This window comes from Anticarsia gemmatalis, chromosome 11, assembly GCF_050436995.1.
Source record: "Anticarsia gemmatalis isolate Benzon Research Colony breed Stoneville strain chromosome 11, ilAntGemm2 primary, whole genome shotgun sequence".
NCBI lineage: Eukaryota > Metazoa > Arthropoda > Insecta > Lepidoptera > Erebidae > Anticarsia > Anticarsia gemmatalis.
Genome location: NC_134755.1, coordinates 2,975,095 through 2,992,840, shown reverse-complemented (window position 1 = coordinate 2,992,840; position 17,746 = coordinate 2,975,095). Strand labels below are relative to the sequence as shown.

At 34.7% G+C, this 17,746-nt stretch overlaps 1 protein-coding gene across 1 annotated transcript; it reads right to left on the bottom strand.

Annotated features, from left to right (window-relative positions):
• Positions 1–9,114: 9,114 nt before the first annotated feature.
• LOC142976804 (sodium channel protein Nach-like) lies at positions 9,115–14,243 on the bottom strand. The gene is made up of 9 exons (XM_076120371.1): positions 14,218–14,243; positions 13,678–13,872; positions 13,174–13,377; positions 11,290–11,425; positions 10,778–10,885; positions 10,356–10,554; positions 9,747–9,822; positions 9,405–9,532; positions 9,115–9,209 (listed from the first exon to the last, which is right to left on the bottom strand). The coding sequence occupies exons 1-9, from the start codon at positions 14,241–14,243 to the stop codon at positions 9,115–9,117; spliced, it is 1,167 nt and encodes a 388-aa protein (XP_075976486.1).
• Between the last annotated feature and the right edge of the window lie 3,503 nt (positions 14,244–17,746).

The following is a 17,746-nucleotide window of genomic DNA, read 5'->3' as shown; positions in this document are numbered from 1 at the left end:
TTAGAATGTAATGTAGTCTTCGTTAATACGTGGGGTATCTTTATTCTTAATACATTATGTATTCATTATATTCTACTTATGCTTTTACTGTTTTAGTTACCGTGGTAATAATGTTTATTTTGTAAAGTAAATAACAATTTTTATGAAGTTGAAAAGAAAATATTATCATGCTCTCTGATATCATACAGCTTATTAGAATTCCGATAAACTTTTCCCTAAACTAACGAACACTTCATCTAACGATAGTTTTCTTCAGAATCATTTACTAACTTCACATCCAAAACTGTTTATTTCAAACTTTTAATTTTACTTGACATTTTTGATAATATTTACATTATACATTTATTGAGGGCATGCAAAGTCCCCAACCCGCACTTGGCCAGCGTGGTGGACTCAAGGCCTAACCCCTGCCTCATTACGGGAGGAGACCCTTGCCCAGCAGTGGGACATTAATGGGTTAACTTTATTTTCGATAATATTTAGCTGAAGTTTTCAAGTATATTCGTACGATGCTCAGATTATAGCATATAAATTAGTCTCGTAAGCTCTAGTTTAAAGGTTATCGCAAAGATGTTTCATCAGAAGTTCGGAAACTTTGCTATTAATCTTGTTTAAGTGGCACTAAGTTAGCTACTACTCAGTTTATTGAGAAAATAAAAGATGACTGATGAAAATATGAAGATAAAGAATGAAAACTTAAAAAAACCTTATATTGATGTAGATAGAAGTCTTTTTTTTAATTTGCTCTTAAGATTTCGTGGGTGAGTACCTATTTATATCTGTACGGTTTAAGATGACCGAAGGACTTTAAAATTGAGTATTTATTTAAAACTGGCAAAGATTTTAACATGATTTTCGAAGCATGAACACATTCAAGTCAAGCACCGCTAAGCGGTCATCCATTCATAAAATATCCGCGATAAAATTTACTTAACAAAACTTTTTACTTAACTATGAGCTTATGCTGACCACAAATTGCAACTAGCTATTTCCGCTTCCATAACTCATCAATATCAATGAAAGTGCTTATGTACATACATACATACATTTATGAATATACATAGAGCAAGGTCTATCCAGTTTTCAGCACTTTCGAAATATTCAATGAATGTGCCTTTATATTCCGGATCCATACTCGTTCAATTGGAGAGCACCTCACTAGCACGGTCTAACAAACTACAAACATAGTTCAGAAATACGAACAGAAATAGTTGGTGGTAACTTAAACAATAAAAGAGAAGTTCGAACTACAAGGTAGGATGTCAACTTTTTGATCACAAATCAATAATGCTACCAAAAATAAATATTAAAACCATACTAATAGTATAATTGCGTAAGTTTTTGTCTGCACACTTTTGTGGCTAAATCACTGAACTGATTTTGATGAAATATAACAAGAGAAACATGTTGCATACTAAACTCCCGTTTTCCGAAAAAAAATTATAGACCCCAGCCATAGTCGATCCCGGACGCAAGACACTTCTTTCACTCATTTTAAAAACGCCGATCGCTAGCACTTTTTCCGCCCTCAGTTACGTGACCATTCACTTTAATACAATGTTGTTGATATAGCTGTAAATACCAAATACATATACGAGGATTGGTTCTGTTGTGGTTCCAAGAAGCCATTGAATGCAACTGTTGCTGGTGCAGTTAATCAAAATGGAAATTTACGACTACAACCTACGTTCCATATCGGACATTGGGTAGATTTATGGAATATGCGTTGGCTACGAATGATAATAATTACAGGTAGGTATATTGTACATGGGAATAATCACCTTAACAATGTAACGTAGTGTCAGTGTCTGACTGACTGACTGATTAACCGATTGATTGACTTACTAACCCCCGGTTTCTGAGTACATTTAACGGTAGTTTATCTATTCGATAGCGTTTTTTTTCAATGAGTTTTGACACTATTGAATAGATAAACTACCGTTTAATGTACCTCAGAAACCGGGGGTAAGTGATCGACTGACCTAGCGACTAACTGACTGAATAATTGACTAATTGATTTATCTAAAACTTGGAATAATGGATCGGCTTTTAACTAGCCCCTAAGCAAAGGAGATACTATTCCAACACTACTAAGCCGTTAAGCTACTTTGAAAAACTATCGCTCAAACTTAAACCAGCCGACCGTACATATGCTGATCGAGAAGCAGTACAATTAAAATATCCGACAAATAACAGAACGAAATTCTTCTTGTACTTCCTCGGTGTTTAATACCCCTTAAAATGACTTAAATGGCTACAAGGAAGTAGAAAGCTAAGAGCAGATTTAACAAGCAACCGAGATCGGACGAAAACGATCATAAATAATGTGAAACAGAAACTGTACACCATTACACGGAGGAAATGGAAACTGAATAATAAATCCAAAGCTTGGGATAAATTTCAATACATTTATTTATATTACTAGCTGACCCGTGCGGCTTTGCTCTTTTACAAAGTTGTATACCTTATCCCATTAGGTTAGGAATTGATTTTATTTGAAACAGTAGGCCATACTTTAGTATATGATAATTTATAAAGCGATGCAAGCGTAATTGTTTTTCGTTTTTAGATAACTAGGAGTCTACTCTGGCTCTCGTCGGTTATAGTTACATTACTTATATTACATCACGGACAAAAACTAGTGTTTACGTAGCCTATGTGTTACTTTAGTTCATGAGCTACAAGACTGTCAAGGTTGATAAAAATCGTTTAGTAGTTTTAGCGTAAGTTACCAACAAACATCAATACAAACTTTTACATTTATATTATTGTATAGAAATAAGTTAGTATAGTTATGGTATTTGAAACGCCATGTTAGCTGCGGTTTGCGAATATAATTTGAAACGGGTCGCTGGTCGTTAATTACGTTTTGTTTATTCAGAACAAATTGAATTTAGGAAATTGGTGTAATTGGAAATATAATTATGTGAATGTCCGATTTAAATTATTTATGTTTATTGTATTGCATGCTGAAATTAATTATAAGTAATCAAAACATATTGCCGGCACTTTAAGGCCAGTTTCATGGCCCATGGATGTCCGGATAAGTGTTAGATAGACTATCCGACAGAAGTGATAGTAAACGTATAAGAACAACTTTTATTATTGCAGCCTATAAGCAAACCCATCATAACTCTGAAGAGAGAAGTGGTGAAACCTAAGGATAAGTGTAGGTAACGGAACGGATGGGCGTTATCGATCTTACTTTTCTATCACCCGATACACACAAAGTTATTTGGCGCGGGCTATACCTACATTACATACATATACTATAGGTACTCGATCTCACAGGCAAACTGTATAAAGGGTTAGATTAAGTTCATGATTTATAGATATAGAATAATAAAGATTTTACTACTAGTAGTTAAAGTGTAGGAAATCGCGCTACTGTTTAGTTTTCAAGATTTTCAAGACTTTTTCATCACCAAATACCAAACAAAATCAATTTTATTTCATAGTAGTTCTTGTATCTGAAGCCAAAGACAAACTTTCCTCAAGAATTCGAGAACTTAACAAGTTCCGCAGTTGAACTATTTACGTCCTAGTTTGTCAGAGGAACTTCTAAGTTTGCAAAGAGACTTAGATAATAGCCCCTGTATACCAGACAATTTCCTTTAAAAGTTAGTCTTGCACAAACAATATGAGAAAATCTTGAGGTACTTGATGTTTAAGGGCGCGATTCTCTATAGATGGTACTCTCAAGTATCGAGAGTTTGACATTATCAAATGTACTGCAAAAATAACTCCTACAGTTCCCGCTAGAGGCGCTGATCAAACTTTTTCATACAAAATTTACAAATTTATCTTGTGCCCGGAGATTGCATCAGATTTTTAACCGTCGAAAGCACATTCTAAAAAAAAGAAATGGTAGTTACAAAATCCTTTTCCTGGTAACGCGGCACAATATTCCAACAAATGACAAGTCTAGTGTTGAAAAGCAAAAATATGTTCTTAAAAACAACTGCGTGTGTGACAAGGAATACTATAGTAACAACAGTACTAAACCCATTTGGCTCAAACTTCCGTCCTCATGAGAAATGGGCCTAAATAAGAAACGAAATGAGAATAGGGAGGGCTCATGTACTTCTAATGGCATGTCCAGCCACTAATAAAAAAGTAATTGTCCTAAAGCTAGCAATACAAATGTTAGTACTACTATTTTTGTAAATTTAGCCCCAATTTCACAAATTCTGCGGAATTTTGACTATCGTTTTCATACATTTGCTGTCACTACTCGTATATTCCTCGGAAAAGCTATTTAACACTTATCCATAAGCCGTGAAACTGCCCTAAGATTTTATGACTAACGGTTACAAGTCGAAAAACTTAATTAAGATATAAACTGACAGCTAAAGTGCTCAAAACTCTGTTCTAGTATTTCAAGAATCTTCCTGTTTTTTTTAGTAGACACCTTACCCATGGTTGAAAAAAGATTTGCATGGTTGTTATATTATTTATTTAAAAGTAATGAGATTTCCAAGTTGAAGGCGTTTCACAAGGAAGCACGTATAGGTTATGAATATGAAAGTAGCAATTATCACACCAGCTTTTTGTATGCTGTAATTTTCACCAATTTACGCTTATATAATCTGCAATGAAGTCCGTGACGTATAAAAGCCTACGTTTTACAACAAATATTTTTTTTTGAATTGCTAATTTCATAATTAATGTTACATAGTTTCGCGTTGCAAGACTATTAAAAAGAGCAAGACGTGTGTTTCATGCAGTTTCATCTCACGAGCAAGAGCTTTTATAAAACGGTGGTAGATTTAAATTAATATGACCATATCAAATACTTGTCAAAAGTTTGTGAAATTGAACGTAAGTACCTATTTGTCTTATAAACAGCTGATACGATGTGCAGCAGCAGGAACTAGTCTGACTAACTGAAATGAAACTTATCTATTTAATTCATTTTGAAAGAAAATGCCATTATAAAGATACCTCCCACAAAATTTTTTGTTGAAGAAAAGTAAAAGAATATTTTCAGATAAGCGTTTTCTTTTTTCGTTGACGTTTAATTTGAGTGTCGCCGGTCCCTAGAGGTCATTTATCTCTTCCTTTGTGCAACACATTGCCTTTCAGACACCTCTTTGTAATGTTTGTTTGTAGAGAGTTCCAGGTTTATACCTACTTACTCAGGATCTTCTCGTAATTGTTACATGTACATGTATAAATTAGTATAATATGATATTTTTACGAAGGAACTATCTAGCTGTTTGATAAATACGGGTATTTCATCAAATACACATAATACATAACATAAATTATTATACTCGGGTCATTTCAAACGTGCGAACTAAGTCTCGCACTTAAGGTAACATTCGGTTCTTAGCGACCGCGACGCGCGACCGCGACCCGCGACCATGGTCGCCTGTCGCGAGGCGACCCTAGCTTTCGGATTTCAGCGACGGCGACATCGTCACTCTTCCCGCAGTTTTAACGGGTGACCGTTGTGTTCTAGTGCAGTACGATATGTCGGACAATTATTCCGCAGCTAGGAAAAAAGTTATTCAGCAGCTATTGGAGGATGAAGAAGATGATGATATTCTTATTATGCTATTATCTATGCCTCCAGAAAAAAAAATGAGGATTATTTATAAGATGTTACACTTTGTCACATTTATTTCATTATTTTGATTATGACGTAATTCGCACGTTTGTAACGTCCCGATTATAGTTGTTAAACATTTTTTAATCTAATGCTTTTGAAAAAACAAGATAGTATGACGTTTGCAAACTATTTTTAATGTTATATCTAGACGCCTACGAATAACGCTATAATATTGATATGAAAACATCGATACTGTCCAATGATAACACCAGTGGTAATAAAATGTGTGAGAAGTCTAGAATTAGATCGCATGTTTTTAAAGAAAATGTATGTAATAGTTTACTGTGGTGTGAAATAAAAATATGTTTAAATAATTCTTAGCGTGGGATGTAAAATTTTATAGAAAGAACATCAAAGGCGAACGGCAGGTTTGTATGAAGAATTCGTACAGCTTATAAAATTATTAAAATTATATTTTTAAAGTTGGGAGGTAAAAGTTATGTCCATTTTAAGAAGCCCCGATAGTTCGCTAAATTGCTCAGATGCAGTCAAACCACAATCCAAAACAACAGCACATTAGCGGATGCGTAGACGTCAGACTAACAGTGACGTCTCATGAGATTTTCTTCTTCTTTAGTTGTCAACAATTAATTAGTCCGGACTTCTAAAAATAATACTCCCAAATAAAAATAAGTGACTTAGCCCCCTTAATAAGTGGTACAAATTCTGTAACGAAACAACACCAACTTTAAGCTGTACGAAATCTGCCGATCTTCTTTAAGAGTTAAACCCAGCTAATATCACCCGTGCAGATCAAATCTGTTATAAAATGGAAGTAGAAGCATGTAGTCATAAAGGTTTATTTCGGTCCGAATCAATATATCTGTACCTGGGACTTCATAATATTAGAACAAATACAAAAGACTTTTCCATGTTTTTGCGAAATTATTGTATTGTTTTAGTTACCTAAAATATGTGATGACATGTATCTAATAAAAAGTAAAAGAAAAAGCAGTCTCAGATAAACTAAAGATATTTATTGCCGAGAAATAATCTTAGAAACAATTTGAAAATTTACAACTTACGAATTCACATTTTATTTAATTCAAAATTTGCGTACACATTTCACTTCACTCAAATTAATTATATGAGCATGGACTGCGAATATTTCCATCTGTCTATACAGTTTTGTACAATACAATCCCAAGCATAAATATGTATACAAAGTTACAGCTTAAAACATACGTTAAGGAACAACGATACTGTTTGCTAACAAATTTAACAATCACTATGTGATCATAATACATTTACAATAACGGTTATTTATTTGTTCTCATCCATAAAAGAGTAGTATACCCGTGACTGTGTAAACATATTCATTCATTAACTATGCTGATCAGTATATTGTTACAAGTTATTTATAGATAATGGCAAATACAAATTAATCTTTCGTGTTAAAAAAAACATTTTCTTTTTATACAATCAAAATCACACTACACCCGTCCCACAGTACTGCAAAATACTAATATAATCTTGCATCATAATATATGACTCCATAATTTAAAAAAATAGACTCCAATATGACAATACTACTTTATAATTTCAAACACATTGACTGCATACAATTGTACTTTTCAAGCAAGAAGATTCTATCTAAGGTTCGCTAAAAGGCGTAGTGGAAATCCTGCGTCTGGTGAAGAACCGTCTACGTTGAGTGTCTGCACAAAGCTTGATCATATAACACTGTGTAAGGCTGGCTTCGCAGAAATGAGTACAGGCACAGCCACTGTGACAACTTGGCAACTTGGACGGACAGCGAGGGGGGGCGGCCGCGCCCGGGCAAGGGAGCGAACATACCGTCTTGTTGCAAAGGTGTGTGGGATACATGTATTCTGTTGAAAAAAGGGGATTATTGGTTATGTTTTCCGTGTTTACAGCAAGCTGATTCTCGTAGCTTTAAATGTCTTTCAACGTCTAATAACTACATAGCTGATATTAGAAAAAATAGCAGTTAAAAGTACTAGTAGTAGTATCATTAAATTTGAGATTCGGTGCAGTAGTTTTACCGTTAAAGCATATCAGACAGATAGACTTTTGCATTAATATTTGTATGCTTCAACATAGGATAACTACAGAGCCAGTTGACAAGCTCTACTTTCAGGGACTACAACATTATGATATTTGTATCTCCATAGTTGAATAGTAAATGTAAAAAATCTCCCTTATGACTTGATAAGTTCAATATTTAATTATTTATGATTAATGGAATATCGACCTACAGGAGATGGTGGGATAACCTGGACGTATTTGAAAAGGACTGGTCGGATCTTTCCGCCGATAGAGGGACTTGGAAGAGAAGGGGGGAGTCCTTTGCCCAGCAATGGGACACACAAACAGACTAAGGAAAAAAAATGGACATACCTGCCGCACGTCTCTTATAATGCTCCATGTTGAAGTCTGCAAAAATGTTAAAGATTTAGCGTGATATCATCAAGGTTTACGTCGTTGTACGGTTTGCCCTCTTAGATCATAATGAGTAGTGTTAGAAACAAATACAACATACCTTGGTCGTTGGACGCGTCTTGTGCAGCTGAAATATGGAACAAACAGCTTGAATTAGTTTAATTGCTGAGAGTGATAACATTTACAAAAATGATTGTAAGAATATACCAAACAAGTTCCCGTTCAAGACATTGAGTTTATTTATATTATGCACATTTGTGACATGTATTATATGTGTATGTAATATTATGCATGTCTCTGATTCTACATTTCAACCATATCACCGTATAATAGTACACCATCATATTATAAACATAGGCACATGAATTCTTCGGGGTTATATTAGCCACAATAATTGCACTGGGCCTCCTGCCGCCTGACAGTAACGCCATTTCACCACAATTTATTTGTGCTTGCGGTGTGACGCCGTTCGGCAGCCCCACGCGTTGTGTGTGACATGCTATAGCAATGTACATACATGCATAGAGCAAGAACCAAGTAGAGAGCATTGGCATGCACGACTTATCTAGATGACAACAAATAAGTAGCTGTAACATAATAATATAGGCCACCGTCAGCTGGATAAGCCTTTGGATACAAATGTTATAAATTCAAAAAATTGTATACCTCTTTCAGCCGCGAAACATGCGAAAAGTCTCTACCAAATTGTTGGAACTATAAGAGAACGTTGCCGCCCTGGCTCCGGCGCCACACCGCAGGGTTAATGCATCGTGTAACCAAGCTGTTAAAGCAATAGTATAAATACAAGAAAGTCTTCACGAACCTAGTCGACGTTGAGCAAATTCATCATTATCGATACTGTCTCCTATGACGAGGGCTAGAAGGCACAGTAAATTTAAACAGACTAACAATTTGGGGTTCATTCTTTTACAAAATTATATAAAAATCACAGCACGCTAAAAATTCTTCGAAAAGCTACCCAAAAACAAAAAATACAGGTGACAAAAAGAAGACGTATAACCATAAACTTTTTAAAGATTATAGAAATTCTTGTAAAAGAGTTTTGATGCCTTGTCATTCTTCTATATTTCACTTACCTAACGATATTTTCTAATGAAAAGCAAATAAAAAATTTCTATGAAGCTCAGGAGTGATGCGCCAAAAAATACTCCGATGACACCTCCAATGTCTACTGTAACATAAAACAATAAACATTTTGGGGGTTGGGCTGCATCACAATATTTTTCTTCAGCGTTAGACCTCGTGATAATTATTTTGATTACTCATATGACTGAGAAATGTCAGTCGACCACTTTCGTTGGAGGTGCAAGCATAGAGACCACTCAGGTATTTTTTGCACTTTATATTAATTAGTAGTACTATTTACCAACAAGTCCCAGTAGTTCCCTTATAGCGTGTCTTCGTATCCTCAGCGAAGGTAGTTGCGCTAGACGTACTACGCCTACAGAACCGTGACTATGGGTCCCTCCTTCACCAACTTTGCCATGGTGACGTCTGCAAATATTCAGGTAAAATTAGCACTAATATAGCTTAAGTCTAGAGGTGTAAAATAGCTTTTTTTTAAATGGTAAAACCATATCATTCAATAGGGCAAAGTCCCAGACTTAACATATACGCATTTGATTCTACTGAATGCTGTTCTTGCTTTACTCGTACTAGGTTTGTGTCTTTTGATATGTAAAAAACAAATTGGTAAATAGGTACTTACGGACAAGTTACATAAACAACTTTATACATCATTTCATCGCAGGACATAGGGCAGTTGTACTTGTCAATACCCAAATCTGAAAAAAAGGTCACTAATATAATTAGTAAACCTTAAGAATGATCGAAGCATTAGCTACATCAAATTTCTGTTGCGTAAAGCAAATATGAAAAATTATTTAAATAAACGTTGCTATCGTTTTTTTATTCACCTTTAGTTCTTTTATGCAGACAGATAAGACCATCGATGTTACATTTCGGTATACCATCTAAAAAATAAGAATAAAATTCTTAAACTAAGTTAAATTTTTATACGAAACCTTTTAAAATTGTACACTTCAACCTTCTTATGGAATCGCTCTATCTATTGATATAAATCGTAGTAATCGTACATATGGAGATCTTTTTAGTACATTTTAAATCTATCGCACACAGACAGAAGCGAACGATTTTAATTTTTTATCTTTTGTATTTGAGAAGGGCTGGTCGAATCTTGTCGCCAATCGTCTGATTTGAATGGAAAAGAAGGGATTTCCAGGCCCTGCAGTAGAACACTCAACTAGGCTAATGAAAAAAAAAGTAGTGGAAAAATTATGTCTTTCACATTACTTACTTAAATTAGGCAGGAAGTGATGAGTGCAGTTGCAAACCTCGGCTTGCACAATAGCTCGGCAATACAGTAAACATGTGCTGTACGAATACTGCGTGAAGGGCCAAAGTTCCGCAAACGCAGGACGCTCGTCTTTGAACAGACAATCGCGGTTCGATGGAGCTAGTCGCTGTACTGAAAGAGCGCTTACTGTTTGTTCAGCCTAAAAAATAAATGGCGACTTTAGAATGAAAAGGTATTAACTTTGTTAGACGTAAGGTCATTTAAGATCTTTTTATTTCCATACATGGAAAACCAATGCAAAAAATTAAAGAAAAGTTGCTACGTGAGTATTTTTAAATAAAGATATGAGATTAAAGATTGAAGTGATTAAAATAAGTATTTAAAAGTTTGTATTTCTTTAGTATTCTTCTTCTTATACGTACCGACAATACGAGTTCAAAGTCAGTAATGAGTGGCAGATCGCCACAAAATCTGTACAGCACATTTTCTGAGGCAACACTAAGGATATCATCCGAAGACTGTATTCTTATCTGAAAATGAAGCAAGAAGAAATATAATAAACATTAAGTCAGGACGCTTAAACGAATAGGACATTTCAACTGTGATTTTAACAAAATATAATATTTGCATAATTTTACTCGATACCAAGACGTCACGACTGTATTACTATTCAGTGTAGGAAATCGAGTATTAATTATGACATGTTTAGTCAATGTAATATCAATGTACATATTTCAAGCGGTCGATTGTAATAAACGAATAAATAAAACGCCTGCAACTTTAGTCACATCAAGTTACATCACGATTAAATATCTGTCTAAACTAGGAGACTAATACTATTTTGCTAAGACATCTTCAACAGGAATTTTATCATTCAAAGAAAATATACAAATAGTACCCACTTTAAATAGAAATTTCGCTTTAAAGTTCTTACCGAAACTTCCGCGATCGCTTCAAACTTCAAGCTGGGTAAACCGACTTTTCTGTTAACAGTGTATATCGTCTCGTTGTCTGTCAAGCGAGAGTTGAACACGAAGCAAGTGCCGTATTCTGTCAGCATTGGACGAAACCTTAAAAGAAGAAGAAAGACTAAGAAAAAATACTAGCAGTTATCTCTTTATCTCAAAGAGAGAGTAATATGTCCTGAATATTCTTTTAAATGAAAAATATTCAAGAGCCATAGACATAGCTAGTTTTTTCTACTATTTTAAATAAATACGGCTATACGGTCTTGCATCTATGAAGTTAAACGAATCTTCAACGCGTATTTTGCATATCGTATTGAGAGTACTCGACAAACGTTTAATTATAGTTGTTCAATTTCAATAACGTCAACGCAAAAACTAGGACAGGCAATTTCACCCATCATATGCAAGTCTAACTATCTCATTGTGCTAATTAATAAACTGATGGTTACTGAATCTAAGAGACTTGTAGCCCTTTAATGTTAACACATAAACTATATACTCTTTCTATATAGCTTCAAATTAAATCAGATACGGTAGAATACAATTCAGTATAATAATGTATCTGTCCATTTCATCCGCTGGGATCTGTCCCAACGTTGAATAATTCAACATCTAATTAGTCTCTGCGGACCTTCTGTATCATTTCCTTTGTATATCTCTTGTTATTAACGTTTCAGAAACTATATTAAACCACCAAACTTCAATTAGGTAATTTTATATTGAGTTATAAATGGCTGGTTTTGATTAAAGAGGCAAAAGTAGCGCGAGTTTTTACACTATCGAGTATAATGAGATAGACACTTAAAATTTACTGCTAATTAGTTCCAATGGCGTCCGCTCGAGGCGCTGGCCAAATTTTCATACAAATTCTCAATAGCTGGGCGGAGGTCGCACTATAGATCTACAAATCGATAATATCTGAAAACAAACCTAGAGAGTAAGTAATGATGGATATCATTACAATAAGTTTAAGTACTTAAAACACGTAAAACAATCACGTTTTGAAACCTTACCTCAAGTTAGTGGTTTGATAAGAGTCTGATGATTAATCGGTAAGGAAAGGAATGAACATGAAGCTAGTAGTAGTGTTCCAAAAAAAGATAGCGAAAGGAACGAGTACATTGCCATCAAAATTAGGTACACGGCTAAATGAAGCTCACAGCTAGAGAACTTTCTTTCATTAAATCTTGCTCAATCTAGGAGCTAAACGAACACCAAAGTAGTTCATATACCTACCTGAAATATAACGTGCTCCACGAGATAGCTTTTAATTAAAATCAGTTTATTACCGTGGCACACAATTTCTGTTTCAGCAGGGAATTTCATTTTAGTGCGGAGAGTTAAAACTGAATATTGTCGTTCATATTCACGACCAGAAATGCAACTTGTTAGTTTCATTAAGGAGTTATAACTTTATGATGTTAATTAAAATGAGTTATGTATAGAAATTCTGTCGTTAGTTGGCAATTATACATTCCATGAGTTAGTAAGATCTTATAAGTAATAATATAATATTAATTGTATTATCATGAATCATTTATACAATTTTATTCAATTAAAATTATTTTGGGCTAAATTTTATTATGTGGTAGACTTTTTAGAAAATGGAAAAAGAAAATAATAATGATGCATATCGATGATGTATTCGTAAATATTACATGCGAAATTGTAGTAAATTTGTAAATTAAGCCTTGTGTGTGGCTACTATACTTCTAGCTCTCATAACTATTTTACATCGAAATGGTACCAACTCATACAGCGTATGACGAACTAAGTGAGTTACTTACTAGAGCCTTATTAAACGTGATTATATTCCAAAAGTTAAGACACCAAAAGCATTGGACACCTACCTTTCACAACAAGGGAAACTGTGTCCTCCCCAAGAACATCTGGTCAACAGCTCAGTACATTTCCTTCTGATCCCATTGACCAAGTCTTCGAAGTCAGCAACACACGAGTGTCCCATCTTGCACGCGAGGCATGATCTGCAGAACTTTGCGTTCCAGAAACTTACATCTTTGGCGAATTGGGACATTGCTGATGTGTAGTTCTTTCTACAATGAAGAGCAAGAATATGTTTTAGTCATTTACAATATGGGTAAGTTATTGATGTTTGTAGCTTCTCATTGCTTGGGGAAACAATATTTTAGATACTGGCTACGTCATAAAGACGACTTTATAAGGCTCAAACCTGCATTGGGTGAACTACGGACGGGTGTTGTGAAATTGTTTAAGTTACATAAGGCTAATAGGCATTTGGTATTCTGATATCATTATAATATGCTCCTTTACACTAAGACGCGTAAAAATGGCCATACATTGAAACGAAGAAGAATGTGCTCTCATCTACTTACTCCAGAAGATACTTATTAAGACGTTTCTCATCGAATTTCTCACAAATCGTGATAGAAGGGAACGGCGTGTCGAACTCCAAGTAGTCAGTCTCCACTGAGTAAGATACTGCTTCGGAAGTGTAAAGTGATAGGGCACCAGCCAATACTCTAGCAGAACATACACAACACGCTACGATGGTTACCAGCCAGAAGATTCTGGAAATATTATATTTATAATCAATTTAATTGTGTATAAGTATGCCTATGCCATCTATACCAATATTATAAACGGTAGTCTTGTCTGGCACACTAACCACCGGTTTCTGAGGTACATTTAACGGTAGTTTATCTATTCAATAGCATCAAAACTCATACAAAAAAAACGCTATTGAATAGATAAACTATATACCGCTAAATGTACTCAGAAACCGGGGGTAAATGGATGAACCGATTTGGCAAGGAGATATCATGAAATTATCAATCATGAAGATTGTGACATTTGGCACAGAGCAAGCGGAGGACTCGTTTCAAAACAGGAGTACTCTTTAGAAAATAACATACTGTCGCACTGGTAAACCCGCTGGCATAATCATAAGCTATTATATAACTTTAGAAAAGTTGAATTTTGAATTAGCCCGACTCATTTCTATCTAAAGGAAGAGTCTTTTATTCATGAGATACGAGTCGTCGTCCAGCGGTCGTAGTCGTTCCATATATGCAAGTACAGCAGAAATGTTAATTACTTTATTCATGCGATGAAATTGCTCTCGGAAATTCATACATATTCGTTAATTAAGGTTGAGCTTAAATAATAAGCCAATATTTCATAATTAATATTTGATAACAATAACTTGGTACACGTTCTAAATTATTTTTTGTGCAAGGCTTATAATATATTCAGCAATGGGCAATAAATTAGGCTGAAAAAGAAAATGACTACAGACCAGAATTGTATCTATGTTTTTTTGAGTTTAATTAAGAGACAGACTATACGTCTAGTTTTTCCTACTAGTAAACGTTTGTTTCACGATTGGGCAAAGGTCTTTCCAGTTATTCCCTATGCCTTAATGCATTTTTTACTCTATACCTTTGAATAAAAGGTGCTCGCGACGGGGTAATCACATAGCCAACTACATGTAAACTACAATTATCACTCAAATATTGGATCTTATTCTTCCACTTAATTAGAAATGAAGTACTCCGACTTTCCGAATACATTTTGCTAATTAAGTTCTTTATGAATTGAAATAATGTGGACCAAACAAAGTTGTACAAATCCATGTAAAATGGGACTCTATTACTGTTGGATGAGTTTCTGTGTGCCGTGTATGTAATTACAACTGATTAAACTTGGTACAGCGAATGTCAATTAACAATAACACACGCAAGCGTGGTGTTAACTCACGGTATCATAATTATGCATCTTTATGTTACAGTTATTATGCTTTGCTTTGATTGTGTAAAACCGATATGAAAGTACCTATATTAAATATAAGAAAAAATAAAGGTTACTTAATAAAAAATGACTTAAAATAATATCACTTGTACTAACGGCAAAGCAGAACATCGTTATGTAATCTCACATTCCTAAACTCTTTAAAAAGTTTTTGGGTATGCAAAACCCATCTGCGTTTGTCCAGCGTGGTGGAGTAAAGACCTAAGCCCTTGCTTTATTCCAGCAGTAACTAGTTACTGCCCCTTGCCCAGCTGTGGGACAGCAATAACATATGTTCATAATATCTTCACCCCTTTTATTTATTTCTCTTGATAATTCCATTCTATTCCTGTTATCGATTATTTTCTTGCCTTGCTTTTGATAGGCTAATTTATGTTTCATTTTTGACACTCTATTGTGAATCCTAGAGTGGGAGCCTGGAGATCCGTTACACAGGGATTCCCTAGTATGGACTCCAGTCTCTTCCGAATGAGCTTGCTTTACAAATGTATTATTTTGTAAAATCATTTAGTCTTTAGTTAGATCATAAGCTTACCTTTGTGAAGAGAAAATAAATAAAATTACTATTTATTATGATTGTTTACAAGTTAGGTATATTTATTGTTTAAGAGACCACCACGCGTGTATTCGCGAAGACATCTTTAATCTTTGTCAAGATACCGAAGCCAAGGTTACACCACGACATTAAAACATACCGAACTGATAGCAAAAAAGTCCCCTTTAAGTTATCGTTTATTTTTTGATAAAAGACAGGTGTTATATTTGTAGACTGAATCGATATGCTTATCTTCAACTTCGTGCAATGTCATTACCTCCTCATCAAACACGATCATACTAGGTAAAACTAGTTGTCAGATTTTCAAGCTTCAGACTACTGGAAATAAGGAATACTGGAATACTGTTAGAGAATGTTTTAATGAATAAATTATTTAGAAATAACCAAACGTAACAACTACACGATTTTTGACAATACCCCTTGAAGCTATACTGGCAATGACGGTTTATACTGAAACCGAAGAACTTATTCAGCGAAAATAAATATAATATATTCAATAAATTTCTTTAAAGAGGACTATAGGCCGCTCGCGACTTCGTCCGCATGGAAACCCTTCCCGTGTAAATCCCCACCCCTTGGGAACTCCACGATAAAAAGTAGCCTAGGTGTTATTCTGGATCTTCAGTTACCTATATACCAAATTTCATCGTAATCGGTTCAGAAGTATTCGCGTGAAGGAGTAACAAACATCCATACATACATACATACATTCTCACAAACTTTCGCATTTAAATAACATAAGTAGGATTTGTACTTTTAAAAGAAAAACAAGTGGAAATACTACCGTATTACGAGAAAAGTACATGAATTACTTGTATGAACCCGGCGTGTCGAGTCAGTGGGTAAGTAGGTCGACACTGCCGCCGTCACAGTAGCTTTAACCCACTTCGTACTAAGCTTTACGGCATTATGTAATGAAAACGCCATTTATGTGACTTCTATTCAACATAAATAGTCCACTTTTAATCCATGTTAAAATTTCTTTACAAAAAAGTTTATGAGAAAAAGTGAGCAAAAAACGGAATTGTGGTCGGTTACATAACTACTGACTAAGACAGAAAAACATGACTTGAGGAAAAGTATCTGGTTTATTTTTGTCATCAATTTGCTGTGATTTTATCTATGAGATATCCAATACTTATCTAGAATACGTGACAACTACTGGCCCTATGGTTCTAACTCAACACGTACTGTTCATACGTCTAAAAGCATACCGTTTGTATTTGATTGCATCGTTTAGAGAACAAATCGTTGAAGCCAGAAGCGCACTTCACGTTTGAATAGAGACTAGAAACTCTGTAAGAGCTCCTTTTAACGTTTAAATTACGTAGAAAGAAACCATATGGAATCATTATCGAAACATTCTTATATAAAAATAACATCTGGAATAATATCTCTCGTTGCCATGTTGTCTCTGATAAGATATTGTTATCATAATAGCGTATTATTAAACTTTATCACTTATTTGTTTTGGACGTACGAAAATATTCGAGCTGTATTGACCAAGTTTTGAATACACTATCAAATTGTTATATCATCGTCCATTCTACATTTTCTAAGAACAGTTTGCTTTCAATTGAGTCTCTGTTATTTGATTATTTAGGATGACAAAAAATCAACACTATGATTATACACTCCTTTGCCCAGCCGTGGAATGAGATATTTAAGAAGTCGGAGAAAGTAAAATTCCTTTTAGGAAATATTGCTAAAGCTTGGCTTCCCAATAACTGTTATTTACGAATGGCCAAGCGAGTAGTCGTCTCCCTACAAACGAGACACTCTACATAGCTATGAACATATATTAAAAGCAGTCAGCGTCCGATCAAGTGTCTGTATCTCACTTGAGACACTCACAGGCGTATTGATTGTATATTGTGCAACTCTTAGAATTGGAGTAGCTATACATTTTCTTCTTGCTTTATATTACCAGATCCATTTCTAGTTACAATGACTTTTGTTGCAAACCCTTGCGTATATTAATATAATTATGTTCCATTTTAAGAAAATGGGTACTGTTTTGCCATAATATAATCAGACCTAAATCTATTCGGGAGAAGACGCTTGCTCAGCAGTGGGGC

Coding starts and splice junctions, on each gene's coding strand:
- LOC142976804 (XM_076120371.1), bottom strand. CDS start 14,243: ATGCCAGCGGGTTTACCAGTGCGACA. Junction 9,823..10,355: donor TCACTTCCTGCCTAATTTAA/GTAAGTAATGTG, acceptor CCTTTTTTTCAG/ATTTGGGTATTGACAAGTAC. Junction 9,533..9,746: donor GTTGTTTATGTAACTTGTCC/GTAAGTACCTAT, acceptor GAATATTTGCAG/ACGTCACCATGGCAAAGTTG.